Below are 27,902 nucleotides of genomic sequence, written 5' to 3' on the forward strand. Positions count from 1 at the left end.
TCATTTTCAAACTCCCTGATGTGTGCATGCCTACAGATCCACCCCTGGAGATTTAGGCTTCTTCAGAAACTTCACACATGCTGGTGGAATCAGCTCAATTTTCTTGACCACTTTTTGTCAGTCTTTACAGAAATAGTCAGATATCCCAGGAGCCTGGGGACCATTGGTTCCAAACTATAGCTGGCAAGAGACATATTTACACAGATTTCATGACCCTCTGTAGGACCTTCTTCATATGTAATCTAGATAACTGGCTTGAACTGGATACCTAACTTTTAAGAAGCAGGAGTTGGACGAGATGGATACTATTACTAGCAGCTAAACAGCTGCGTTCTTTTCTTTCTTATGAACTAGATCTGGAGTTCGTTAATATTTGTTTAATTTCTGGCACTTGATTTTTTTTCTGTTCATATGTGCCTCTTCAACGAAACAAAAGTGTGACTGTGTTGTGAATAGGTAGCTGACTAGCTGAACCTTGGGATTCAGATACTGTTCCAAGTAAATACACTAAGCTGATTTATGCCAAGCTTTTAACTTGTAGATTTTAGCCATCTCAGCCAAAATTTTTGTTTCCTTTAGCCTCTTTTGTACTTGATAGTAGATGTTTGCTACGTGTGATTGAATGTGTGAATAAAGGAATGAAAAGAATGAAAGAAACAAATGAGAAATAGCAGTAATACCATTTCTATTTCTAGTGAACTTCCCAAGCATGCTGTTTCCTCTGAAATGCCTGTTGTGTTATACACTTCTGTTAACAGCAGCTCCCATGTAGACGGCTCTCAGAAACCACAGCAACATCCTGGCCTGTAGGGCTCAGCTGAAATGTTGGCTGGGCAGCCTTTGGAAGGTTGCCTTGACCTGCCTCCTCCCAGTGGTCACTTGAAGGTCCCACCATCCAGACTTTTATATGCAGCAGTTACTACTTTTTGGCACTGCTGAGGGTATTGTCCTGAAAGACAGAAGAATCAGGAAGAGGTAGAATGACAGTATTGTCCAAGCACTTAAGGTGTTCAAGTGCATGTTGATCTTAAAAATGGTAATTGATGTTTTGTTGTAGAAGTAACAGAATGTAGGATCTGTTTGTGGTAGTCCTGTGTTGCCTGTAAATAAGTTTATTTGCACCTGCACAGCTGATCTTTGCGCTCACAGCAGAAGTTAGTCACAGAAGCCATCCTGATGCGTGTATTTGTTTAAAGTTGTGCACAGAACTCAGGCTCATAAACGGCAGATTTAAAGGTTAACAAATGGGATGCTATAAAACACAGTGACTTGACACTGAACGATTTATGTATCTTCCAGCACTTCCTATGAAAGCAGCGGCACTGTGACAACTGGCCAGAGGTATTTATTAAAATGGAGCGTACCACTGGGACAAGTGGAAGTTATAGAGTATGGGAGCAGTGAGGGCCAAGGAGAGAACTGCAGGTTTCCACCCCAGCACTCTGCTGAAAATGTTATTGTGAACTCTAAGCCAAGTAAGTGACAGCTGTTCTATGCTTATAATTTTTTTTGTTAAAATCTATATTTCAATTGTGATGGACTACAAAATGGAATACTGAACATGTGGTGCATGAATTGCTCTGTAACATGACAATAATGCAACCTCTTTCTTAGTAAACCAGGAGTGATAGACAATCTCTTGCCTTGCAAAATGAATTAGTTGTATTTGTCCTATTTCAGGGTTTTATGCATGAATGCATAAACAGTTCTAGAGTTTTAAGCCACGAATGTGTATGTACATGAAAAAAGGTTTGCTTTGGTGTGGTTTGCTCTCCCATGGTTGTGCAAACGTTCTCATTCCATAGTTAAAGCAAGGAGTTTTTTTTCTGTGAAGATGGCAAGCCACACTGTTGCTGTGGAAGAAGAGCCTGGATACAATTGTTACTGGAGGGCAGAAGTTATTTCTGTGAAGTGGGTAGTATCCTCCAAACGCAGTATCAAGTTCTTCAGGGGAAAAAGAAAAAAGAAAGAACACTTAATGTTAACTTTAATTAATATTTTTGAAACTATCTTCCAGTAGGTAACTTTTTCCCAGCCTCTCTCCAAAATTGACTTCTGGCTCTGAAGTTTGCAAACTCTTTATGTGCTCATTAATCCCTTCTATAAGCTTGCCAACTACCCTCGAGAGATATGAGTTTCAAAAGTTTACTCAGTAGCTTGCCTTTTATGTGTAAAGAATTATTTTTATATATTTTGTCTAAATATCGTGTTTGTAAGCATATCTAATATATCTAGATAGTGATCCCTGTTCATGGATTGTAATTTAGATTGCTTTCAGTGCTGGCTTGGGCAATTTTTACACTGCATTTATTTATATTGTGCTCTTTGCCTCATGAATTTTCTCACAGTTATCTTTTAGAACCATCTTAGGGACAGCTGCAGCATTTAATACCCTCCTTATTTTTAGTGGCAGTTAGTGTTGAGCCTTCTGGCTCCTCCCTCTGCAAATAGACTCACACTTTTATGGGTACTTGTGTCTCATTTTCAAGGATGTCTTTATTCTTGTAACTCCTTTAGAACATCAAGGGGCTGCTTAAATAACGAGATGAGAACTCTTAAATTATTATTTATCACCTGCTGTATGCATGACACCAAGAATAATGTGCATAAGGGGAGCGTATTAATTAGAATCAGAGTTTCTCTTGTAGGAGCATGTAGGTGGAACAGTTGTGCAACTTTGTGCAGCAGCTTCATTGCTGAATATACCAAGTCTTTCCCAGTCACCAATATCAGATGGGAAAGTAGGAGATGAGGGGAGAAAAAAAGAAAATCCTTTATCCAAACCATCCTATAGAACCTGCTTGAATTTCATGGTATGTGATGACATCACAAATAAATGACTTAGCACATCATGTGTTGTCTCAAACATTAGCTTAAATGGTGCTCAATAGGTAAAAAGTGAGCAGAACTGACTGTTCTCTTACTAAGCTCTGATCATGTAATTAATTCAGTCTTCTAATAGAAAGGATCAAAAGGTAAAAATTGAAAAGCATAGAAAGGATACTAATTATAGAAATGAATACATCTTCCCCCAATTTTGATCAAACATTTATCCCAAATGATCCAACTAAATCAAAGGTGATCACTCATGAAACGGGGAAGAATGTAGTTTTGCTTTTCACCTGTGGTGCTGTCAGCACTAGCTGTTACTCCAAATGCAGACTTGCCTGAATTGGCCTGCATAGACAAGTTTGAAGAGACACTTAATCGTGTTAGTTATTCTGTAGCAGTGTCCTCTTAGTTCTAGCTTTCTCGGCTGCTAAAGATTAAAGAAGCTGAGAAAATAGTCATTTGTAGAGAGAAAGGACTGTTTAGACTGTGTAATTGTTCTCTGTTGCTTATTTGTGCTTATCAAAATAGCCAGAAATTTCACTGATAGTGCAGCACAACAAAGACAAAGATGATGTCATCTTCAAATAAAAAAAACTTTATTTACCACAAATGACAAGGCATTAAATATGACCTAATCACCATAAAGTTGTGTTTCCTTCTGCTGTTGAAGTATATCAAGATACTGCTGTGGCCTCATACAATGTGGTTGTACTCTATCTGTTATCAAGACAGCTTAAATATCTAATGGTCAGTAACATTTCGGGATGCTACAGGCATCCCAATCTACAGGCAAAATCCTGGATTCCCATGAGATAGAATCTTGCAGAGCTGTGATTTCAGCTCTTGTTTCCAGTTTATGTGAACTGGAGAGATGCAGAGTAGTGATGATTCTGTGTAAAAGCATTAAATAATGAGGAGTCACCTTTTCTATTTCTGGAGAACTGAGAAAGGAACACTTTTATCTGCAGTATTCTAGGTTACATGCGGGTAAGGTTGAGACTCTCATGTTATTGCTGTGATCAGCAAGGATTCTTGATAGTTTTTGGTTGTGTGCTTGTGAGGATTACTGGTCTTATTGTGTTTTTCTCCACCAAAATTCTTGCTATGAGAAAGCAACAACCATAAGTTTATCTCACTGTTCTTGGTTAAATGCAATTGGCACCTTAAGCTGTCTACCATGCTGCAAGAAAGGATAGGATAGTTTAAAGATACAGACTACTGTTGATGCTATGGAAAAAGTAATAGCTGAATTTTAATTTATTTTGTGTAGGTTGTAATATGCAATTGGTGAAAGGTTGAAAAGTTTTGTTAGTATCTATAAGTCAAGGGCATGCTTCAGCATTGCTATAGATAGAAGAGAAAAAAAAAAAAAAGGTTGTGTGAGCATCTTTCTTTAGCGGCAAAAATTATATGTTTGCAGCCTTCTACTCAGTTCTGCTTTGTGTAACAGTACTTTTCGTCTCTGAATTTTGGAGAACCCATTTATAGGCTTTTCAGTTCATCTCTTTTTAAGCTTTCTTGTCATTTTCCAGGGGATACTGTGTGGCCTAAGGGGAAAGGAGTATGAGGGGAAAGCAAAGCATTTTTCTTAGCCTGACCTGTTATGCTCTTTCTGTCTTTGATGTCTTTTGCCCTATTCCAAAACCAATCTCTTTTAGTTAATGAATGTAGAGAAAGATTGAAGCCTCAGCTGTTTGGTGGAGTTCTTGTATTTGTATGGAATTTAGTATGCTTTGTAGTGGAGTAAAGTTATAACTTGTGTTTGTTCCCTGTAACAATATTTGAAGCACAAAACATTTCACTTTTTTTTCTTTTTTTTTCACAAACAGAAAAAACAGCACGTTTATGGTATTTCTTTTTCTTTGAGCAGATCAGGACGAGTCTTGTTCCCTGTATTGGAGTTAGTCTTATTTGAAAGCCTGTGAGGATGAGCCTCTAGCATCCCGAGCAGAATCATTGCCTTAATGCTGTGAGGTCTATTGTGTTAATTTTCATCAGCTGAACCATTTGCAGGTTGCAAGATGAAGTTCTTCCCACTAAATCCACATTCTGTTACAGTGAGGCTGTTGCTTACTCTATTTTCCAATCCCTTTAATAGTGCTGGATCATATGAAGAAGCTGAGACCCATTTATAGTGCTGAGAAGTTGAATTAATACAGGAAAAAAAGAATATTGTAATTATGAACAGGAAGTTATATATTCTTGATTTTTATTTACTTCTATTTACTTTGCTGGAAGAATTGTGTTGTATGATGTATTTCAGTAATTGGTATTTGAAGTGTGTTTTAGGTGGTTATGAAAAATTTGATTTGTTTTTTTTTCAGATATAATAAATACTATAACGCTCAGTAAAGTTTCTTAGTGTGACAAATCGGGACCTAAAAGGAACTTGGCAAAGGGATTGTATAATATGGGGATAAACTGAGGTAATAAGTGGTTGGAAAGCTCAAAAGAAGAGACAGTTAACTACACAGCTTCAGTACTTAATGTCAGTTAGTGAATTCCATTCTTCCAGACAATTTTGTTGATAAATGCATTGTTTTTGCCTGCTCTGTCTGAATTACTGAAAGTGATGGATTCAACATTCACATCTGACCTATTAGTTTTTTTTGTTGTTTTTTTTTCCTTTCATTTTTTTTTCTTTTGTCCAGGGTGGTTACAGGTAACCTGCTTATTATGGTCTTGGGAGAATGAACATTTTAAAGGCTCCTGAATTTTAAGGGATCCTGAATTTTATTATTTGCTCTGTCATGGATTTAGATTTTTCCTCATGGGTATGTCTTGATGTTCCGCACCTTGGTTTCCTCACCAATAAAATATGCTGTGCACAATCTGTCTGGAAGGGATCTATTAGAGACTACAGTTCTAAAAACCACCCACATCTGATTGAGTACCGTGGATAATTGTGCTTTCTCACAGACGAACTGAAGGGTAATCCATGACTGTTCAAGCACAAGCTTATTGCTAACCTCAATTTTAAGATTTTGTTATTTTAGATTATCTAAGCGTCGTAAGTATTTAGGTTAGATGTTAGGAAAAAATCTCTTCTCATAAAAAGTGGTGAGGCTTCCCAGGGAAGTGGTGGAGTCACCATCCTTTGAAAGTTTTCAAGAAAAGGGTACTTGTGGTACTGAATGACATGGCTTAGTGGACATGGTGGGGATGGGTCAGCAGTTGGACTAGTTGATCTTAGCGGTCTTTTCCAACCTTAATGATTCTATGATTCCAAATTAATCGCTGCATTTGTTATGATGTCTTTTTTTGCCCCCTCAATGATCTGTAGTAGTTGAAGGATCTTACCTGTTGACCATTTCCTTGTTTTATTGTTTATTAGGGATTTTCTGTTCTTCTATTGGCTTTTGAGAAAGCTTACTGCAGGGTTGTATCCTATTGAATGGTATTCATTCAGTCAAAGAGGACAAGCTGAATTTGTGAAAAGAGCGCAATAAGTAAATTAAATGCTGCCAGTGTTCTTATGATGAAAAAGAGGATGGGTAAAAGAATGGTGAATACAACTTATTTTTACTCCAGTCCTAAATATTTCTTTCCAAAAGCTATAAAAAATACAGTCAAAGGCAAATTTGTAATTTTATTGTAAAAATGTGCTATGTTCACTATATTCTACTCTAGAAGAATCAGAAATTGACCTTCATTTGTAGATCATCCTTCTACAAACAGTAACTGAGAATATGTCTGTTTCACTGCTCTTTAAAGATGAGTATAGGAACATACTGTTTTTTTCTTAGACCCCAGCATGTATTGTTTTGAGTTTGCAATTTCTTCAAACTGTTGATGGATGTGGATTCTGTGCTGAGATGAAATCCTGCTTGGTGCTGCCGTGGCAGTGACTGCACTGAGTTTTCTGTTTTCTGATCCTCGAGGCAGCTCAAAAAACAAAAAGTGAGCTGTGAAAGTTTTTCACACTGTTACATTTAATACTAGGCAGTAGATGCTCCAAAGAAATAAAGAGAGAGAGGCATAAACATATTGCACTGTGTGAGAAGCTTGTGCATGTCAGCAGCATCTTGGCTTTCTGTTGCTAATCACGTTCATTAGGAGTGATACACAGCATAGGCTATTGCATGTGGAAAGAAGTATTTCATTTTAATTGAAAAAATGAAAGAGAAAATGAGCAAGACCCATCTGTACAGCAATATATCATGCAGTGATGAGTGTAGGAGATGGCAGTAAAATGAAAAAAAAAATAATTAGCACATTTTTATTCATGACAAAATTTTATTTTTTGTTTCACAGGTCTGCAGTTCACAATAAAAATTGAACCTCAGCTCCGCTAAACTATGACTTCTTTACTTTTCTGATGGGACTTAGAAGGTTAAATCTGTACTCTCTTCCCATTTGCTTGTTTTTTAGATTTCTGCTGTTTTTGTTTGTTGTCAAACGTAGTAGTAACACAACACTGACGTGCAGACGTGATATTTCTGAGTTTCCTTCTGCTTTATGCAATCAGTTCTTGTAGATCTCGGAGTGTTACCAGGGGAACAGGTGGGGTGTCTGATGGGCCACAGTTTGCGCTCGTGCTGTTGTCAGTGTCTCACTCAATGGAAGGACAGAAGTAGCACTGCTGTCAGCTGTTGCCATTGAAGCTGACTTTTGCTGGTTTGTCTAATTAGAACTGTAGAGTTTAGGAAGGAAAATAATAGGAAGGAAATAGTAAGTTTTGTCATAGCTTTAAGGCTTGGATGACTGTAATAGAATGTCCAAAGTAAGCAAGACTTAAGTATTAAATGGCATATCAACTCCAGCATTGGTGATAAGGATTTAAATTGATGAAAATAGCATGAATTGCTAGTTGAACCAACTTTCATCTCTGTGACATATGTGTAGACTAACAATCTAAATCTTTGTTTCAAAGCTAGTCTGTGTGCTAAAGCAGATGTAACATGTTCATAAATGTAAACTGCCGTTGATATATGTGAACAAAAGGCCAGAGATTTTAAATAAATCTCACTTCAAACACAGCAAACTGGTGACATGAAATAGTTCTCTACTTGAGAAGATAAGTTTTCAGCTGGTGGATTATGCATAGAGTAAATCAGATGCTACATTTTTGTCTCACCTACTTAGGAAGAGACTCTTCTCTTTGTTTTTCAAATGATTTTTTTCATGTTCAGTTCCTAGAATCCTTTTCTTGGTTTGCCAGGGTTCTCATTTACATCTTGACACAGAGTGGTGAAAGAAGCTGAAATCTAGCTATGCTAAAGGGAGTATGGAAGAGGAAGGTAAAGCTCCTCACAGCATGGTTTCCACATGAGTAACAGATAATCTAGTCTGAACTCCAATAGAAACCTCTGGCAGCTTGGCGACTTACAGACCTGTCTCAGGATTAATGTAGTACTTTGTGTAAGCATGTTCATGCATGTACTTTCTCTGCCTGTTTATGTTGGTGTTTGTCTTCTCACATCCAGTTCCTTTCTCACTCTTTACACCCGTGCAGTTGCACTATAGAGGCTGCGTGCAGCTTCTCTTTCTTTTCATGGGGCAGAGGTTTCCAGTTCCTTTCCATCCTCCATTGGTCCCTCTGGGACCCTGAAAGAGGAAGGGGTGGGAAAGAAATGTTACCTCTTTTCTTTCATTCCACAGTCCCTTTGTTTCCAGGATGTTCCATCCTCATGGAGACAGAGGGGCAGGAGGAGCTCTGACCTGTAACTGCAATCAGGACGCAGCCCAGGAAAACACAGCTGTCCTGCTGGTGTACCACAGAGCAACTGCCTGCATGCTCCGTGCCTGTCACTGCATTGGACCTCCTGTTTTCCTGTCTTCTGACATAACTGTTTCTGTCACCAGGAAAAAATATTTATCATGTTTTACCTCTACAATTCCCCGCACAGTCAGGATTATCTGGAGTTTAATATAATCCCTAAGCCATGCTCATGATGTATGAGCTACTTCTGTTTCTTCTTAAAATGTTTTGCTTGATGTTCTTGCGTAATTTTACTTGTGAGTAGTATAGTGCTATAAATTGCTTGCATTTGATACCTTGCACAATATTTGCAGTTGCAAGTTGTTAATATTATTTGCGCTAATATTATACTCAAGCTGTGTGAAAAAGCAGTTTTGTGGTTGGACAGTAATTTTTGTGCAACCTGTTTCTTTGGTGCTCAGATCTGACACAATATTGGGGTAGGTCTCAGCGTTACGTAATTACCACTTAAGAGCTGTCACAAAGGCAAAGCATGTTAAAAAGACTTGCCAGAGTTAAGACTTGGGAGGTTTGTTTCCCAGATCTCTTTTAAGTGTGATTGGTGGCTTCTGGGACTCAGTTCTTTACCTGTGATTAAAGGCCTCAAAAACTCCCATCTTGCATGGCAGTGAGAATAAATACATTAAAGAGTTTTGTAAACTCAGATTATCAGATTCAATAATTAAGTTCCTAGAAATTACTTGTAAATGCTTACATGACTGAAGTGTGATTAGAATTTATTCCCTTGCGGGGGTTAGGCTCAATAAAGCCTCCTCATGTTTATGATAATGCTTCTCATGTTGGACAATGCTGATGATATGTCCAGACTGTATTGGTAATTAGGCCAGCTTCTAAGTCTGAATTCACTAATTTATGTTCTGCTGATCTCAGGATTTTGTTGCTTGTCACGTAGTAGTGTGTGTATATGCTGCTTCTTCCTGTACAATGTTGTTAATAACATTGATAGTTATAATTTAGGGTCATGGTATAAAGTTACATGAGTACAGCTATTCATCTTTTCGTTGATGGCTGCAAACTGAGCTTTTGTTTTCTAATATTATTCCTGGTTTTCCATTTGCTTCTGTTTCCAAACCTAGAGATCAGTACAACCCTGTAAACATTATGGAGTTTGGATCTGATAGTTTTATAAAACCAGAATTGAACTAGATTTGAACTACAGCAGCTCATACTTTTCAGGGGTACGCAACCATTGAGATCATGAGTTTGATCTGGCATAAAAGAACGAAATGTGATTAAAGAAGAAGTCTGCTTTTCTTTTTTTCCATTCATCAATGGGCTTGTTTGCCTTCAGATTCTCCCCCTGAAGCTGGGGTTTTGGGTTCCCAAGACTACTTTTTTGGTACTTTCCTGGAATTTCAGTCGGCTATTCAAACAGTGTTGTCAAAGAAAACCTGAAAACAAAACCTGCACGCATGCTTTGCTGAGGTGCCTATGGAAACAGGACCAGCGTGTGTAAGCAAGGCAAAAGGCACAAATAGGAGTGATGTCGTGGGAGGAGTTGTCAAGTGCTTGGCTTACATAACTGTGTGTGCAGGAAGCTCGTTCAGCATCTAAAAATAAAATCCTTGTTTTCTTTGTCACTGGCTGTAAGATTTGTAAAGAATTTTCTGACAGAAGGACTTGGAAGGTAGAAGAAGAGACTTCCACTGCATACTGCTGCCGTTGGGTACAGCAGGGCAGTTTTCACCACCCGCTTTCCAGTGAAAGTGGGATGTTTTGTTAAAAAGTTTTTTTGTTTTTGTTTTCAAAGGGAAAGGATGTAGTATTTAGCAGTGAGCATCAGTATCAACTGTTAAATAAATTACAATATCACTAATGTTCCCAGTATTCTTAATCTTTTTCCCAGCTGAGTTGATCAGTTGCTGAGATATGATGAAACTCAAGCCATCTATCATATAAATAATCTTTTCTATTTGCATCAATAAAACTAATTCCACTTGACCATCTTAGGAAGAATATTTTTTTTAATCTAGTATCCATAGCAGCTAGAAAGAGTTTGTCCTCTGTATTTTGCATTGCAGTGTATTCAGAAGTGCAGGATCTTATACCAAGGTTTTTAGGAAGAATTCCTGAATTGCAGTAATTGAATTTTGGACCTTATTAGTGCTTTCTGGTTTTCCTTCTGAAAATTAATTCTCAAGATTTTTGGAAAACTAGAAACTATCTTCCTTAAGGTGTAAGACTGCCTCTGGCTCCAAGCTCATCCTTCCTGAAGAGTGAACATTATAAACTGAACTGTGGGATGCTCCCTGTCTGCTGTTCCTTTAAGGAAAATCACAGAAAAACTTGCAGGAAAATCCCACATCTAAAACAAATGGAGCAATTCTGATTGCGTGGAAATATTTTTAAATATATTATTGCCACATCATCATTTTTAATACGTTTAGGATAAACTGTCTCATGACATCCTTCCAGTTTATTGTGAAGTGATCAAGAATTCATCTGGTATCATGATGATTTCATTTCCAGCACACTGCATAAATGTATTAGGTTAAAATGTAGACATAAGTGTTGTGGAAGGGACTTGTTTTTTAATTATTTGTTCTGAGTTCGTAGTTCTGTTCAAGTAGCAATGCCTTATGCCTTTCTCAACGGCAGCTTTTCAAGTTACCTCCTACATACATGACTTCTCCTCAGATCCCGGATGATTTTTATGCTCAAAATGAGGATTGAATCTTTTCCAAATTTCTTTCCTTCGTAACTCTTGATGTTTCAGTATGTTGCCTGGCTACGCACAGATGGCTCAGTGGGAGGAAGCAATGTAAGTGTGCTCAGCTTCAAAGACCATATCACAAATGGCAAGTCAAATTTGGGATCTATCAGCCTTTCAGCGTTTTCTTCAAATCTGGCATGTTCTTCAAGCATGTCATTAACTTCGTGTTGCCCTTCAATGATGCTGCAGCTTTAGTCTGGAAGCTTTAGTCTTTCTCAGTTGGTTATGGCTTTTACATGTGAATCACAGAATCATAGAAACTTTATAGTTGGAAGGAACCTCTGAGGGCCATAGTCCAGTTCCCCCTGCAAAGAACAGGGACACACACATCAGCCAGGTTGCCCAGGGCCTGATCCATCTTCACCTTGAAAGTCTCCAGGATGGGGCATCAACCACATCTCTGGGCAACCTGTTCCAGTGCCTTTCCACCCTCTCTGTAAAAGGCCTTTTTCTTATATCTAATTTAAATCTACCCTCTTCACGCTTGAAGCCATTTCTCCTTGTTCAATCACCATATTCATGAACTTGCATTTAGTATTATGCATTGCCTGTCTTCCATGCTCTGCATCTCTCAGTCAAAATAATCTGAGGGCTTTGAGTTTTTCTGATGCATTGGTTCTCAGTTCACATCAAGAGGTTGTTTTCAAAGCAATTTATATTGATTTTTGATACATGTGGGGGAAAAGGTCATTGCTATAACTATGCTTGAAGCAAATCTTGTCAAGATTAGTTACTTTGCAGTATATGGGATACTCAGGAAGGTATTTGTTAACCATCTTCCACTTTAATATGACATGCAATACAGAAATACTTGCAAGAGTACTTGCATTATTGAGACTAATACTAGATGAGGCTTCTGTTTTATGTATTTGTCATTTGGATGTATGTAATGTTACTTGAAAAAATCCTCCTCATCAGGAATTAAATAGAAGTTTTGAATTGGAAGGGACCGCCTGAGCCATTATGTCTGCTTATCTAGTAACAGACATCTAATTTATAGGTGTCTGCATCTACTTTAGTCATGGCAACAATTTTTTTCCCCTTTAGCAGCATGAATCTATCATATCAACTCACAGTTGAGAAACAGAAGACAGCAGAAGCTTGTGGAAAATGTGTCTGAGTAACAAATCATCATGGTAAATAAATCAGTCCCGTGGTAATTCTTTGAGATCAAGAACAGGGCATGTTCAGTTCAGGAGTACAATACCCAATATGCCTGTAGTACCCATGAGAATTTAAAATTGTGTGGAGCCGGATAGACGATCCCGAGGGATTGGTGCTGTGCCAGCACCCGTTAAAGCAGCTGCTGCTGTGCTGGCCATGCAGTGAGATCTGCAGCTGCTGGCCACGCTCCATAGCAGAGCAATGTGCAGCCGTGGGTCTGCCGGTGTGGTGCAGAGCGGGTCAGCTAGGGGTGGGCACAGGAAGGTTGGTTGCTAGGAAGGGAAAAACACCATTGGAATGAGTCTTTAATTCAGGTCCTGGCTCGTGTTGGTCCCAGAGCATGACAGAGCTCCTCTAAATAAAGATGGTAAGGAGTCATTTTCCCCTTTGACCACGTCTAAGCATTTTTTCTATACGTATATTTTTGCACAAATACTAATTTTGCCTGAACCAAGTTAAGCAGATTTTAACCACACCCAGGGAGTTTCCTGCTGGCTTTGTGAGTGGATTGATGTTAATGGGCTGAAATTGCTTTTGCTTCAATTATAATTACTTCAAATCAGGTAAAGCTGGTGAATTTAACATGATGGTCCAGAACACAGGGCTGGGAAATGAGCAGGTAGAAGTTTTAGTATTATACTCACATAAACTCTACCAAGGATCAGTTTAACTTAGCAGCAAAAATTAAATTAAATTTTTTTTTTCCTTCCCTTTAAAGAAATTGGTAGCTTTTTTTTTTTTTTCTTCATGGATCTGTCTTGAATACTTTAAAAAATAATGCTGAGTAAGGGATTAGGCATTTTGCATGAATTTTTGGTTGTTGGCACTAAACTTGCCTGCTGCAAGGAGGCACAAATTCTTCTGGTGATATCTTAGCAACAAAGGATTTGATGAAAAAATTCCTCTACTGACTTGCATGTCATGCCAAGCTTTTACCCTTGATCTGTAGGTGGAATGCAAAACTTTGCATCCTAAGTGAGATACATGGTTATTGGTTACAGCAGATGGCATTCTCCTTCTGCCCAAGCACACCATTCTCTGCAGCATGTCGGATGTGCGGAGATGGGAAGAACTATCCCTGAATTCCTGTGTTGCTTTTTTTTTTTTTTTTTTTTTTTTTCCTCCCCACATTAAAATACAATAAAATTGTTTTGGAGCTTGATAGCAGGAGTGGCTTAGAAATGGGAAGGAAATGACTTTATCATTTCTAAAACTTTTCAAAGTACAAAAAAAATAATCTACCGTATCATCTGCCTTGGAATGAAACCAAGAGTTTATCAGTGCTTTCTATGGAGAAAAAGAGAGAACACCCATTCAAGCTAACCACCAATGTAATGGTCAGGGAACAGTTTTAGCGGGCAGAACTTTGGCTCTGCACTGAGAAACATATCTGATGAACAGACTGCATTCCCCCCCCTCACCACTACCACCTACTTTCACCCAGGAAATATCATCCATCAGACAATTCTGAGCTGAGTCAACTGATAGTTAATGTATTGTTAGCCACCAAGGATTCTGCAACCCAATTCTGTTTTAAAAGATGTAGCCCTTTCAGGACCCAGTTCAGTGGTGAAGTTGCAGTAATTTTTAATCCATCATCCTGACAGAAATCAAGTGGTGAAATCTAAGAGAATTCTCTTCCAATGAGGACATTGTTATGATCTCAGTTATTTTTCTGCTTCATTTTCTGCCTGCTAAGGACCTCCAGGAAAGAACAATTGCCATGGCTTTTGATATCTGCTGTGGCTGACCATTACAATTTCACTTTAATTTGTCATCTTGGGACATCAAAGATGGAAACAGGCACTCTTTATTTACTGTTTTTTGTTGTTGTTTTCTTTTCTGTACTAAGAACTTGCTCTTTAATGGTTGATCTTAAAATGACTTCAGTTTGTTTTTTCTAAATGACAGAGTTTCATTTGCCAGGTTATTTTATTTGCTTTGACATTCTCTTTGCTTCCTTTTTATTTTGATTTATTAAAATATTATAAAACTTGCATGATGCAGACAAAATAGACTCAGGTGGCCATTAGTGAATGAAATTCAAGATTTCACCCTTATTCTCAAGGCTGAAACTAGAATATTTATAAAAGCATTTGGAGATGCAGGAGGGAGCAGAGGAGATCTGTTTTCTGGTGTGATAGCAGCACAAGGAAAATCCATAGATATAAGTAGTTAAAACTTGCTGCATGGCCTATTCTGAAGACTACAGCACAAAGTCTTTCTGACTGAATGCTTGCTATTGTACATTGCTGAATAGTGTCCTATTTCTGATTTGCTTTTAACTCTGTCTTTATGAAGCTGCAAGGAGTGATCCTGGCTTTTAAACTTCAGAAATAGTCATAGAATTATAGAATGGTTTGGGTTGGAAGGGACCTTTAAGGTCAAGTTCAACCCCACTGCTATGGGTAGGAATTAAACCTGCAAGGTAACTTGAAGCCCCATGCAGCCTTGCCTTGAACACCAGGTATGGAGCATCCACAGCCTTACTGGGCAATCTGTTCCAGTGTCTCACCACCCTCACAATAAAAAATTCCTTCCTGATATCTAGACTAAATCTACTTTCTTCCAGTTTAAAACCATTTCCCCCCCATCCTGTTGCTACATGCCCTTGTAAAAAGTCCCTCCACAGCTTTCCTGTCAGTCCCCTTCAGGTACAGGAAGGCTGCTATAAGGTCCCCCCAGAGACTTCTCTTCGCTGTACTGAAGAGCTCTAGCTCTCTCAGCTCATCAGTAATATAGCTGAAATTCACTCAGGTGAAAGTATCCATCCTATACAAGGGAATTATCACAATTTTTCAGCTCTTCACAACATTGTGGCTTTAAGTTTTGTGTTGGTCAGCCCCATGAGTATAAATTTTGGAAGTATTTGTGATGTGTTTTTCAGTGCAGCAGTTTGCTTTGTTTAGCTGTGGAATTTATAAATGACGTGTAGGTGAACAGGCTTCTGCCAGAAACTCGACTAACTACTAATTACTTAGAATCAGGCTTAATTTTGTTTTGTAAACTTCTGGTACAGAAATTTGTGGCAAAAATTATTTCATTTGTGTTCTTTACAATGCTGAATGTATTATTCAGATTTCAACCAGATTTTACCAGATTTATAACCCTGAGTGTTGCCCAGTTGAAATCAGCAATTTGATTTGACTAAGAACTAGGAATTCTAATTGGTAATTATTGTTGAGATTACTTAGTAAAAAGGCTTAACCTTGCAGAAGAAGAGAGATTCAAGGAGAGATTTTCAGATATTGTTTTTTCAAGTATTTGGACTGGAGAAAATGAAAATGCAGCCTAATGAAAGTTCATGGTCTACAATTGCAGAAGCGTTAAAATTTTGTATTGTGTATGTGTAAATATGTGTAAAAAAAACCAATTCTGACCAGCACCTAAAAGCTCTTCCTCCTAGGTCTGTCTACTTTGGATTTATTTCCTTTCATTGCATACAGTAAATATAATGACCTTTTCCTAAAGACTGATTTATTTGTGAGCATAAGAAAGGCTCCATTGTGCTTTCAATTAACATTCAGAACAGGCAAAGGAGAGTGGATGAAAGTTGCATCTATTCTCTGCTTGGGTAAATGGTGTAAGTGCAGTTGTTCCTAAATCCTTTCATTCCCTTTAGCAGAACATCTAAAAGCATGAGAGTAATTTTCAGTTTTCTGGGCAAGAGCAAGATCTCCAGTTTACATTGTGTTTTCCTGCAGTAAAGTGGAGAATTCGTAAATTAAGTAACCCTTAGAATTTCCCTTAGATCTTGTGATTTTTCAGCCTTCAAGAATTCAGACGGATTCCTGCCTTAATGTAGTGGATTATGTAAGTGTCCAGTGATGGCCTTGATCTGTATGATAGTGTTGTGTTTGGTCTGTTGTATTTTGTTGGGCTCCTGGTTGGTGTTTTATTCCATTCTGGTCCCAGCCACGCAGTGCTGACATCCATCTGCCCTGCCCACCACACATGGCACAATGTGGCCATCCCTGCGCTGCTGCCAGCCTGCAGGCCAGGGCCCCTCCCTGTGCTCCTGCAGCAGGCTGTGGAGTTACCTGGGAGGAGGAGGCTGCCTTGGATCAGCAGCATGCCAGTGAGTGCTCCTGGTCTTCCACCAGCTGCAGTCCTCAGATTAATAGCAAAATCACAGAATATCCTGTGTTAAAAGGGACCCACAAGAGCCACTGAGACCTCAGGAGCACTCAAAATTCAAACCATATTTTGAAAGCATTCTCCTTATATGACGGGGTTTGGCACATAGACGTGGTCTACGTAGCTAGAATTAGATTTACTTCATATTCTTGCCAGCACAGTCTTGAAAACCTCCTGGTCAGGATGATTTGCTTCCCGCAGACTAGCTTCCAAAACTGTGGCTTGGAGTTGTATCTTGAATGCTGCACTGCATGAGATAAATAATCTGCAGGGGTTTCCTGGAAAAATAATCCAGCCTGGTTCCTGTCATTCCAAAGGGAAACATGCCGACTCTGTGTGAGTCAGTGTGGGGCTTGGGGGGGAGAGAGTGTTGTTTCTGTAAGAGCTGTATAGCCATCTCTCTGCTAGAATCATGTCTGGGAGCCAAGGTGTTAGCAGTGCTTCAGAAATTTTGCACATTAAACTGCCTATTTGATCCTATTAGTCAGAATATTTTTTCTCAGTTAGTGTTTCTTTGTAAACTTATGTACTTACTAATGGCTTGGGCAAGATATTTCTGCTGCTGCTGATACTCGGTGCTATCCTCACCGCAAATCCTTTTTCCACTTGTCTGATTGCAGTAAAATTTCATGTGGTTCAACGAAGTTATAGGTTTGTGAGTTAGGTTTATGGATAGAGTTAGGATGTAGTTATAAGGTCCTGAATTACTTTGCTAAAACAAATTTGGAGTTTTAAACCACCTTAGTATAGACTACAGATAATTTTTTTGGCTATGTCACATAATGAGAAGCAACCCTCTTGAAGGATGTGCACATTGTCATGTAACAGCAAGCCCGCTGGCTGGTGTTAAGCAAAAATTCAATTATCTACAGATTTGAGGCTCGGTGAAACTTTGCTGCTTGTCATAGTTCTAGTGCATTCCTAGTAAAACTACAGATGATGCTGTCCTTCATAATAGATGAACAAACTGAAAAAGGCAATATAAGGTGAACTATAAGGAAATGAGAATGGTAACACCTGTATATGCAAAGCTAGTATACAATAACATATACTGCTACCACTTCCCATGATGCATTTCATAAGTATCTGTCTATAGGAGCACCGAAAGCACCTGGAGCAGGAAAGTGAAATGGATATGGTGTACATATAAACGAAACACTGATTTTTGGATGATCCTATCTGCATATTGATACGTTAGTTGTTTTTATGATCTAGAAAGAGCAAAGCCTATTTTCATAAACCTAATTTTCATAGTGTTAAGAAGTAGCGATATATGTTAATAACATTATGTTTGTCATGCTTTCCTCCTTTAACTGAGAATTACATCTTTTTATTATATATAACATTATGTTCTTGTTCATTTTAGACAAGCTGTATATGGGACCAGGGCAACTATACCATGATCTGCAGAACCTTTTACATGATTTGAATGTAGTTGGTCAAATTAGTCAATTAATAGGCAGCCTTAAAGGAAATTATCAGGTAATTAACAAAGCTGGATTTATTTTTAAAATGTATTCTTGTTGTAAAATAGCACAGTTGTTTTTCCCTAGGGTCAATGTAAGATGTTCTCTCTGTAAAGAAATCATTTTTATCTCCAGTAATTCAATTGCTTTTAAATGTTTCATGCTGTAAGTAGATTACAGCTGTCTTTTAATCTTGTTTTGCTTTGTTGCTTTTAAGTGTAGGTGGAAACAAGAGTCTACATTTCCTCAGTAGCTGATAAGCTTATATGGAAACAGAATTATGTTTTGGTCTTTTGAAATTAGATTCCTATAGTTAGACGAGGTAGTAGGAGGATGGTTGCTTGGAGGAAGCTCTTAATGCTCGTATGAGCTTATAATACTAGCTTTTGGGGAGAAATTGTACTTAAATGCAAATCACAAAAATGTTAATAGATGTTGTGATGAATTTTGAAAGCAATTTGCTTTGGTTTTGTTCACATTCCTTTCATTTAGTCTTTGTTCTAGCAAATAGATATAGAACATTAATGCTGAATTTCGGAATGAATTCTCCATTCTCTGCATTCATAAGACTTAAAAATAAATCAATGATACATTTTTAATTGCTTTCTTCTTTGCCTCTTGTTTTATATGTTTTATGTATGCTTGACTACATTTTAAAATTCCTACCTGCCATCACAGACTGTAAGTAAATGTTTGTGTATATGAAAGCTGAGTTTCTCTTGGAATATCCTGACTTCAGAGGCAAGGACATTAAGTAAAACATAAAAATTGATGAAAATATGTACTGTGAAGGACATTTATGGAAACAGTCTGTTAGGACAAAAATTTCACCAGAATGTGGAGGTGAATTTCAGCTGCATTATTGGAATGAGGTGTGCAACAGATACCAAAGGACTTTCATCCACAAAAACGATAGAATCAAAATATACAAAACCTTTCCACTTTTGCTACCAGTCAGTGCCAACTACATTTTAAAAACATAACGTTTAATGAATGTTTCCAGACAGAGATGCTTAAAATAATTCAAATAATTTAGATGAGGAATGAGGTCAGTTTCTTTATTTAAAAAAAATACTTTAATTTTCATAAAATTTTAACAATTGGTAATTCATGTGCTCTTGCATGTGAATAACTTGTTATGTTTAGGTTACAGAGAATGAGTGTTTCAGCATCCTACTTAAGCGGGCTGCAACTATACAGAGCTTCCACGATGGCTACGTAAACATTTTTGCCTCAAAGATTTGAACAAAAACATTGCCAGTGTGATTTACAGAGGTTTCCTTGAGATTTTCTTTTTTAGAAAGAGAATTTATAGATTCTTGGTAGCTGTTCACTGCAATGAAGTAAAAGGATTGTACGAGCAATTGATGCAAATCTGCATTTCATAGTTTGACAAATCCTTGGGAGTGTTATGTATGTATCATCAAAATCTGAACAGAGTGCAAGTAAATCATCAGCTAATATGTGTTAACAATCTTTACAGACATTTTTAAAGCATGTTTACAAATCTGTCTAAATTATACATGATTAAAAAATGAGAACTAAATGAGAGCCAGGTACTGGGAACTCTTTGTACATAAAGATCACCTTTAGCTCATTGGAAATAGGTTGGTAGATGAATATTGATCCTTAGCATTCTTTTTTCAATTTTTCAGAACTTAAACCAGTCGGTAGCACATGACTGGACCTCGGGTTTACAAAAATTGATCTTGAAAAAAGAAGATGAAATCAGAGCAGCAGATCGCTGTAGAATTCAGCTGCAGCTTCCAGGAAAACAGGACAAGTCAGTAGTAATTCTTGATTGTGAAACTTTCTAAATGGCTTTGTGTGTTAGATAGAGATGTACCAGGGAATGTTTAGGTCTTCCTGCTCTCTTGTCTGTACAGCTAGCCTCTAAATTGCACTGTCGTGCTGTAGCTTTTGCAACTTCCATGTTTCAGAACGGCAGTGTAGTTTTTCTCCTGTTCCTCAACATTTAGTTCCTGATGCAAGATAAGAGAGGAACTGTGGTGATGGCACTTGACAAGGAATAGCCGCTATTATATTAATTTGTCAAGGAGGATTGTTCTTGTCATACCTTTTCATGTAAAGCATGAGAAGAAGGACGTGTGGCTTATCGTTGCCCATCTGAGCTATGTGCTTTAAGATAAAGGAAGATGGTTGGATTTTTGTCTTGCTTGACTTTTCTAGCCCTGTCTGAATCTCATACTTAGTACATTTATCATGGCCTCTTTTTGTGTAATTGTTTTTCATTTATTTTATTAAATTTTTTGTCTTGCAGGTCTGGGCGGCCTACTTTCTTTACAGCTGTATTCAATACCTTTACCCCTGCCATCAAACAGTCTTGGATCAACAATTTGCAAATGGCTAAACTAGCCCTTGGTAATTCTTGGTTTCTTACATTTCCTATCAAGTTACAATACAATATATAAGATGTACAGTGTAATACTGTTTTCATACAAAATGATTTTTTTTTACAAAGTTCTATCTACAGATCTTGAAATTGCAATACAGTAGATAATAATGATTGACTTAGAAAGTAATGATGATCTGTATGATCTATGATAATAATTTTTATTTGATATATCTAAATCAAAATGAATGAAGTTACACTACATGTCTGACTGATGAGGAAGTTACTCCATTGTGTACATATCTTTTCAGATATTACAATCTTTTCAGCCATATGCCTTTGAGGTTCACATTTTTCAGTTTTAGCTCAAGAAATTTTAGCTAGGAAATGATAGTAAAGCTGTTGGTTCATTTGTTTTTAGCTTCCTGAGCATGAAATAAACATTCATGACATTTTGATGAAATATTTCTTTAGTTAGATATATGAAATAAGTTTTTCTCTTTGGGACCAGAGTCAATTTTTTTAGTATAAGCTTTTATTTTTCACTAGAGAAATTATCACTAACAAGTCTGATCTAAGTGGGAGCAACAAGGAATGTGCTGTCCTATGATGTTATTAGTTTCCTGTGTTTCCTCAGAGTGCCTAAGTTTCAAAAGTTACCTGGGATGTTGAATGCTTAAGTTGAAACATTGAGGGTATGCAAAGTAGAAAGCAGCTTTTGTCAGCACTTTTTCAAAATATGGTATTTTTATGGCATCTCACAATAGGCAGATAAAACAACAAAAAAGGAAAGAAAACTGGACATCATCAGTGCAGGAAGTGGATCCTTGTAAGGATGATAAATAGCAGATTGTAGTGATGCTACTTTGCTGGCAGAAAAATGGTCATATTTGCAGATGATAGATTTGGTAGGTCTGAGGAAATGTTTGGTATCCTTTAAGGATTCAAAAGAGGAAGAGGAAGGGTACCTTTACTCTTTTAATAAGCTACTGACAAGATCATTAACATTTTGCTAGTATTAAGTGTTGCTTTTTTGGCATTAACAGTAGTTACATAATCTACTATATTGAATTTCTGCTCATAGTTTTATTTATTCCAACAAAAGTATATATGACATGAGAAGAGCCTGATCATTACTAGCCAATTGTAAGATAATTATTTTCTATTTCTGTAGAGAGATGTAAGCAGTTATTCAATGAAAGTGCTGTGGGATGTTTGTTTGTTCTTTCCGTTACAGCGGAGGATAACCTGTTAGGTTGGTTCTGTGTGGAAGATGATGGGAATCAAATCAAAAAGGAGAAACATCCTCTCCTTGTTAGACACATGCCAGTGATGATGGCGAAGCAGCAGGAGTTTAAGGTGAATAGAACGATTATACGAAATTACAGTTTGTTTTCTTTCGTGATGTCACTACTAAGGAAAACTGTAATGTAAATACATCTGTTAGTTCTCACCTATTAGTTCTCTTAAGTTACTGCTGATGTGTACTTTGATATAAGACCAGCAGTGATAGAAAGTCCAAGAGGGTTGCAGGAACACAGTATTTGAGCCCTCAAACAACAAAGTATGTAGATTTATATGTCATTCATATCTTACTAGGCTCTTGGATTTTTTATTGAATATTTTCTGTGTCACAGTTGGATAAATAACCAAACCGATTATTTTAAAGGGAATTTTAAATACTCGCATTTCCGTAGAGCCTGTGTATTCATAAGTTCTGTAGGTCTGTGCCAAGTGCCTTAAAGGCTCAGGTTCATCCCCTGTAATCAAGTTTCAAAAGGGTCTTTTTCTTTTGAAAGGAAGGGAAGGTCACGTGTCCGTGGACTTATGTAATGCTCTTTGCAGGCAGAGCTTGCCTGAGCTCCAAGACAGCTCTGGTAGTTTTACAGATCCAAAGGAGAACACAGAAGCCCAGCTGTCAGTCCTGATGTTCTTGAGGCCTTGATATTCCTGGATGAAATCACCTAAATATTTCTTCTGCTTTTCTGCAGCTTCAGCTGCAGTTTTGATGTAGGGGTAGAGGTTGGGGTGGGAAGAGCCCTTTGCTTGGCTGATCCTGTTATCTCTTAGCATACTGCTCAGACTGCTTGGTAGTACAGGGAGTCAGTAATAGCCATCAGAGCACATTTACATCATTGTGTAAAAGGCTTATTGAAATGGAGAACTAAACTACTAGGATTTGACTGTGAAAAACATCATCAGTTTTGAGTAAGACATAAAGTGACATAGAGATGTAAGAAACAGCCTGAGAAATACCTAGCCAGCAGGTCAACTTTTTCGTTGGTTAGTGAAGTACTTAGCTGTCACAGCTACTGTAAATCACCATTATGAGTAGACAGCATCAGTATTTGTTAAATAAGACAGGCTAAGACTGGCAAAGATAGTTCTTTTATTTTTCTGATCTTTTATCCTTGTTCTGTATTGCTTTGGTGAATACATACCATTATTACTACTTCTAGTCACTCGGCAATGCCTGCTGACTTCAGGGAGAATTTTGAAATTCTTCGCACTTCTGAAATACAAACTGGAAATTTAGAACTCTTCAGTTATGACCCCTTGTTTCCTTTCAAAAAAAAATAAAAAAACAAAAAACAAAAAACAAAAAAAAAAAAAAAACAAAAAACAATCTCAGTGTAGTGAGACGATGTTGCGAGATTCTGTTGAAGTGTGTAAGTTAATACTAACCAACTTGTTTCCAGAATCACAGGTAATATTATGTCACTGATGTCTGAGACAGGCACATGAGTGTGAATTGTAGAGGATGCTGTCTTTTTTAAAATCATAATATCATACCTCATCGAGAACCTTTTTACTCTGTTAAAAATATGTGCAAGTAGTTCATAATAGTGAAGTGCTTATGTAGTCTTTTTATTGGAGGAAACCAGAGAAAATAGATATAAATAACAAGAAAGGCCTTTTTTAGAGCTTGTATGCTGGTATTTCATTTTCTGAGCAAGGAAAGACTTGCATTGATCTTGAATCTGGCAGAATTCTTGAGGAGTGGGTTGGGTTGATTATTTTTATTTTTATTTTTTCCTTAAATGGCCTGGATGATAAAGTCCTGAGTATAGTTTTTAGTTTACTGACAGTGACACGATAACAAGAAATGAGAGGGAGTGAAGGTATTTTGAAGCATAGCATTAACATTCAAAATGAGTAGGACACCTGAAGGAGTGATTTGAAGAAATAAAGAGAGTGATAGTAATTAGGACAGACACACAGTATTCTCTTGCAGAATTAAGTACCTACACAAATACAGATTGAGGAGATGATTGAGTAGAAAGTCCATAAAAGCAATTTCTAAGATAGCAACAAGGTAAGAATTGGTTGAAAATGTGATATTGTTACAAAGTGCAAATAACCAATGGAATGCATCCAAAGAAGGTTCAGAGAAGGTAATCATTATGTAGTGTTTTGCATAGTAAGTATTTAACAGGTCAGCTAAAGAAGGGTGTTTAGTTTACATAGTTCTGCACTTCCGAATATATGGAGTTGGTAGAGAGATGCCAGTTGTAAAACAGCAGTCATAAGCAAGAATTTTAAAAACTAACTTAAAAAGTTTAAAACAAGATTTAGCTAAATAATTACATGAATTAGTGATCGTGCTCACTGAGCCTAACGAAGAGAAGACTCAAAGGGGGTCATGACATATAGCAGCCTTATATGTGAAAGGACACTATAGAAGGGAAGGTAATATCTGATTGCTAAGATGAGAAGGTTAGCATTTACATCAGGGATAACTTTAGGTTGGAAAAAGAGTAATGAAATTTGAAGCTCTGTGAAGCCTTTGTACAGATCAGGTGAATAATTTGTAGTCTTTAGCTTTTAATGTCTGTAAGAGTAGACAAGAATGTGCTAGGAATGATACACATGCAGTTGGCCCTGCCCACTGGAACTGGATGGGCTAGACTGACTTCTTGGCTTCTTTTCTGTGACATTGTGATATCCTTAAATGATTTAGTTAATTACAGATTGAATAGAACTGAATCAGGCATATCTTTTTAACCTTAACTTTCCACATTTTTTTTTTTTTTGTTTGAAGATTGAATGTGCTGCCTATAACCCTGAACTGTACCTCTCTGGAGAAACAGAGTCAGATTCGTGTTCTGTGGAACATGGTTTTCTTTGGGTAAGTTTAGTCTTGCAGAGAACTTTGTCTCTTTCTTGAGATGTTTTTTGTGACAATCAGCAGCATATGGATTTTATTATCATTATTATTTTTGTTTAATTTTTTAAGATGGACTTCTGTAGAAGATAACTAGTACTGTACTCTATTTATGTGTAATTGTTACTGTTGCACAGAATGAAATCAGGTGAGCACTGTTAGATTGAGTTACATGCTATTTAAAGCCATATGTGCTCACACCGTCCTTTTGTCTGTTCCATATTTGAAAAGTGTTTTAGCTATAAGCAATTTGTTTAAGTGTATACATAGGAAAATAATGTACTAGCACATTATTATGACCTAAATGTGCTGATATTCTAGCAAAGTGGCATCGCCTATTTTTATTTTGTTTTTTAAATGCTAAAAATTTCAGCAGGTTTTCTTGTTACTGCAAAACTGAGATTTTAAGGGACATCATTTTGGAACCCTTGAAAGTTAAAAGTTAAAGTCAAAAGTAGTTTTTGTCAGTGGTCTTTTTCAGGATGACTTGTGTATTTTCTTTTTGTCTTTGTTAATTGAAAACAGTCATCACAAATACATGTCAATGAAGTTTTTCTACTACTGCATCATTTTCTTCTTCTTTGCCGTGTTTTTTCATTTCATACGTGCATAGGGAGTCACTGTATAAACGTGTTGGTGCATAGGTGCACAATTTATTGTTCTGCTCTTCCCAGCTTCCTAAAATATTTGTGAACATATTGATGACATCTAGATTTGGATCAAGGAGAAATTGAAAAACATGTATGTGATGATATTGGTAATCCCCCGTTCTGTTGCAGCAGAGCATTTATGTGTAGACCTGTTACTCTTCAAAGGACAAGCTTCAACTTTATTATCAATTTCAAGAGTAGCTGAGATAACTAAAAATGCTGGTTTTCAAAAATAATACATTACACAACTGCTCACTCTAATTGTAATACATTCTGTATGTACATTTCAGAATAGGCCAAAATATTTGTCCTTTAAAAAAAAAAAAAAAAAAAGAAAAGTTTCTGTGAGTATACAGGGGAATTCTGTGTTCTTATGTTAAGTTTTAAAACATTCTGAGCTGAATTATTGTCTTGTTCATCTTGCCCTCTTTAACTTTCCAATATTCCTCCTTGTTAATGCTGCTCCTGCTGGATACAATTATCAATCTCTGTCTATTATTTTTATTTCTTCTCTTTCCAATTCAGATTGGCAGTTGTACTAATCAGATGGGCCAGATCGCAATAGTCTCATTTCAAAGCTCTGGCCCTAAGGTTATTGAGTGCTTCAATGTGGAATCGCGGATTCTCTGCATGGTCTATATACCAGAAGAAGAGAAAATAAAGGAGATAAATATGTCTCTCAACTCTGAAAATGTTCCTACAAAAGCTTCTAATGTGCCTACTATTTGCCTTGGCATGGAAGAAGGAAGGTGATTCTCATTTTTAGCATGCTGTGTATGATTTATTCATTAGCTTTATTACTCTATAGCAAAAATTTGAGTTACTTCCTAGAAAATGTTCTTTTCTTTAAAATGACCTCATTTTTATCTAAATCCACCTAAAGAAAAAATATGCTCTGCATGATTTTAAAATATACTGTGTATTATTTAAAATAAAAATAAAACCTTTACTTAATGAAAGAGGCTTAATTCATCATATATCATGTCTGAACAATATAAATATTATCTTTGCAGTGTTACAGCATAATTGTTAAGTATTGGAAAGTTTTTTAAATGGGAGAAGTGTTAAATAAGGAACCCATTAACCTCCTACAGTGTGATATTGTGCAGGATTTGTCATGCAAAAAAATACTATTGCTATTTACTGTTGACGTGAATTATTTTGCTTTGGTTGAGCTGATGACCTTACTGAGTCATGGCCCAATTGAAAAAAGCTGTGTTTTCTAAAATTGTGACTCAGTAAGAGAACAAATCTTGCTTTGACTCATGAGAACTTAACTATGCAACAATATGTAATTTTTGTAGAGGTTTCCAACTGGTATACATGCAGGGAAAAAAAAAATCTGTGTAAGGAAAATGCTGTATTTCTAACAATTCCAAAATCTGGTTGCACTAATTGCCTTTGTGTTTGAGATGCAATTCATTCTAGATTTAATTATTCAGTGTTGCTAACATACCCATGGTGACAATCTGTAAGAAGTATCAGAATGTTAAGTGCATTTGATGTGTGATAGTGAATGTTTCTTCTCTTTTCCCTAGATCTGTGGATAATACTTAATCCTTTTTCTTCTTTCTAACCAATGGGAAGTTCTGGACAGACTTGTAAAAGGAACTTACAGCATGATTCTAACTATGTTTCTTTATTGAATAAATGCTTCTTTTTTTTCCCCTATACTTCCAGTGTCTTTGTTAAGTAACTGCAAATTATCTAGCTAGATATTCTGAAGGGTCAAAATAGTTCTTTTCGTATTTGTCTTCCTGTGTACAGAAGAAGAATATATTTTTTCCCCAGTATATTATTAGTAAATATTCTGTTGAGAATTTTGCAGACTTATCTTCTTCTTGTTTGTTTGTTTGTTTGTTTGTTTGTTTGTTTTTGTAGCATTTCTATTTACAAAAGTTGCCAGGGCTCAAAGAAAATTCGTCTTCAACACTTCTTCACTCCTGAAAAATCAACTGTCATGAGCTTGACGTATATGTCACAATACCTGTTTGCTGGCTTGGTAAATGGAAACATTGCGATCTACACAAAAGGAGAAGGTAACGTAGTGATGTGGTTCAATAACATCCTGAGGAACTTGCATGTCAGTATATTTTGGCAGAAATAGTTTTCCATGATCATATTTTCCCCTCTGTACAAGTTCTGTTGTAAGGTTACTCACAATTACAGGGGAAAAAATGGATTCTGAATTTAGTTTCACGCTTCCATTTCTCATTTTGAAAGATATTAAATAATTTGATACTGTTCTATTTTTTTTATTTGCTACTGCAAAATACATTGTATGAGAACTGATCTGTGCCCCATTTTAAACCCTTGTCTCACAGGGATATCACAGAAGACCTGAATTGTATGTGATAACAGATAGTTTACTGTATTTTACATAACGCTATGCTAATTCCACTCTACTGCCTAATAGCTGTGTTTTTGAAATGCAGATTCCCATGGGTAGAGATTTCTGTACATCTCATTTGAAATAATGACTCAATCAATTTTTATTTAACAGATATAAATGTTTCCTATGTTTGCATCTCATGGATTTCATGGAACTCCTTTTACATTGCCAGTTATTTTCTGTCTAGTTAAATAATTGGCTAAAATAATCTAAGTAAAGGAAAATCCCAGATAATGCTTCTGAGCCAGAGCTAGCTTCTTCAGTGCTGGTGTGTGTATTTGTCTGTGCTTTTCCTGATGTCTCAGAAC

At 36.9% G+C, this 27,902-nt stretch overlaps 1 protein-coding gene across 5 annotated transcripts in view; it reads left to right on the forward strand.

Annotated features, from left to right (window-relative positions):
* The window catches only part of ARHGEF10 (Rho guanine nucleotide exchange factor 10), a 111,275-nt gene that overhangs the window by 53,837 nt on the left and 29,536 nt on the right, over positions 1-27,902 (forward strand). For all 5 annotated transcript variants that reach the window (XM_042820502.1, XM_042820518.1, XM_042820535.1 and 2 more), the window contains 8 exons: positions 1,300-1,475; positions 17,935-18,050; positions 19,690-19,817; positions 20,316-20,416; positions 21,625-21,746; positions 24,430-24,516; positions 25,728-25,951; positions 27,084-27,241. In XM_042820502.1, the coding sequence (XP_042676436.1) occupies positions 1,300-1,475; positions 17,935-18,050; positions 19,690-19,817; positions 20,316-20,416; positions 21,625-21,746; positions 24,430-24,516; positions 25,728-25,951; positions 27,084-27,241 (1,112 nt within the window). The remainder of the gene's footprint in view (positions 1-1,299; positions 1,476-17,934; positions 18,051-19,689; positions 19,818-20,315; positions 20,417-21,624; positions 21,747-24,429; positions 24,517-25,727; positions 25,952-27,083; positions 27,242-27,902) is intronic.

The sequence above is a fragment of the Centrocercus urophasianus genome, unplaced genomic scaffold (assembly GCF_019232065.1).
Source record: "Centrocercus urophasianus isolate 14NV4802_14NV808 unplaced genomic scaffold, USGS_Curo_1.0 seq_10, whole genome shotgun sequence".
NCBI classification, from domain to species: domain Eukaryota; kingdom Metazoa; phylum Chordata; class Aves; order Galliformes; family Phasianidae; genus Centrocercus; species Centrocercus urophasianus.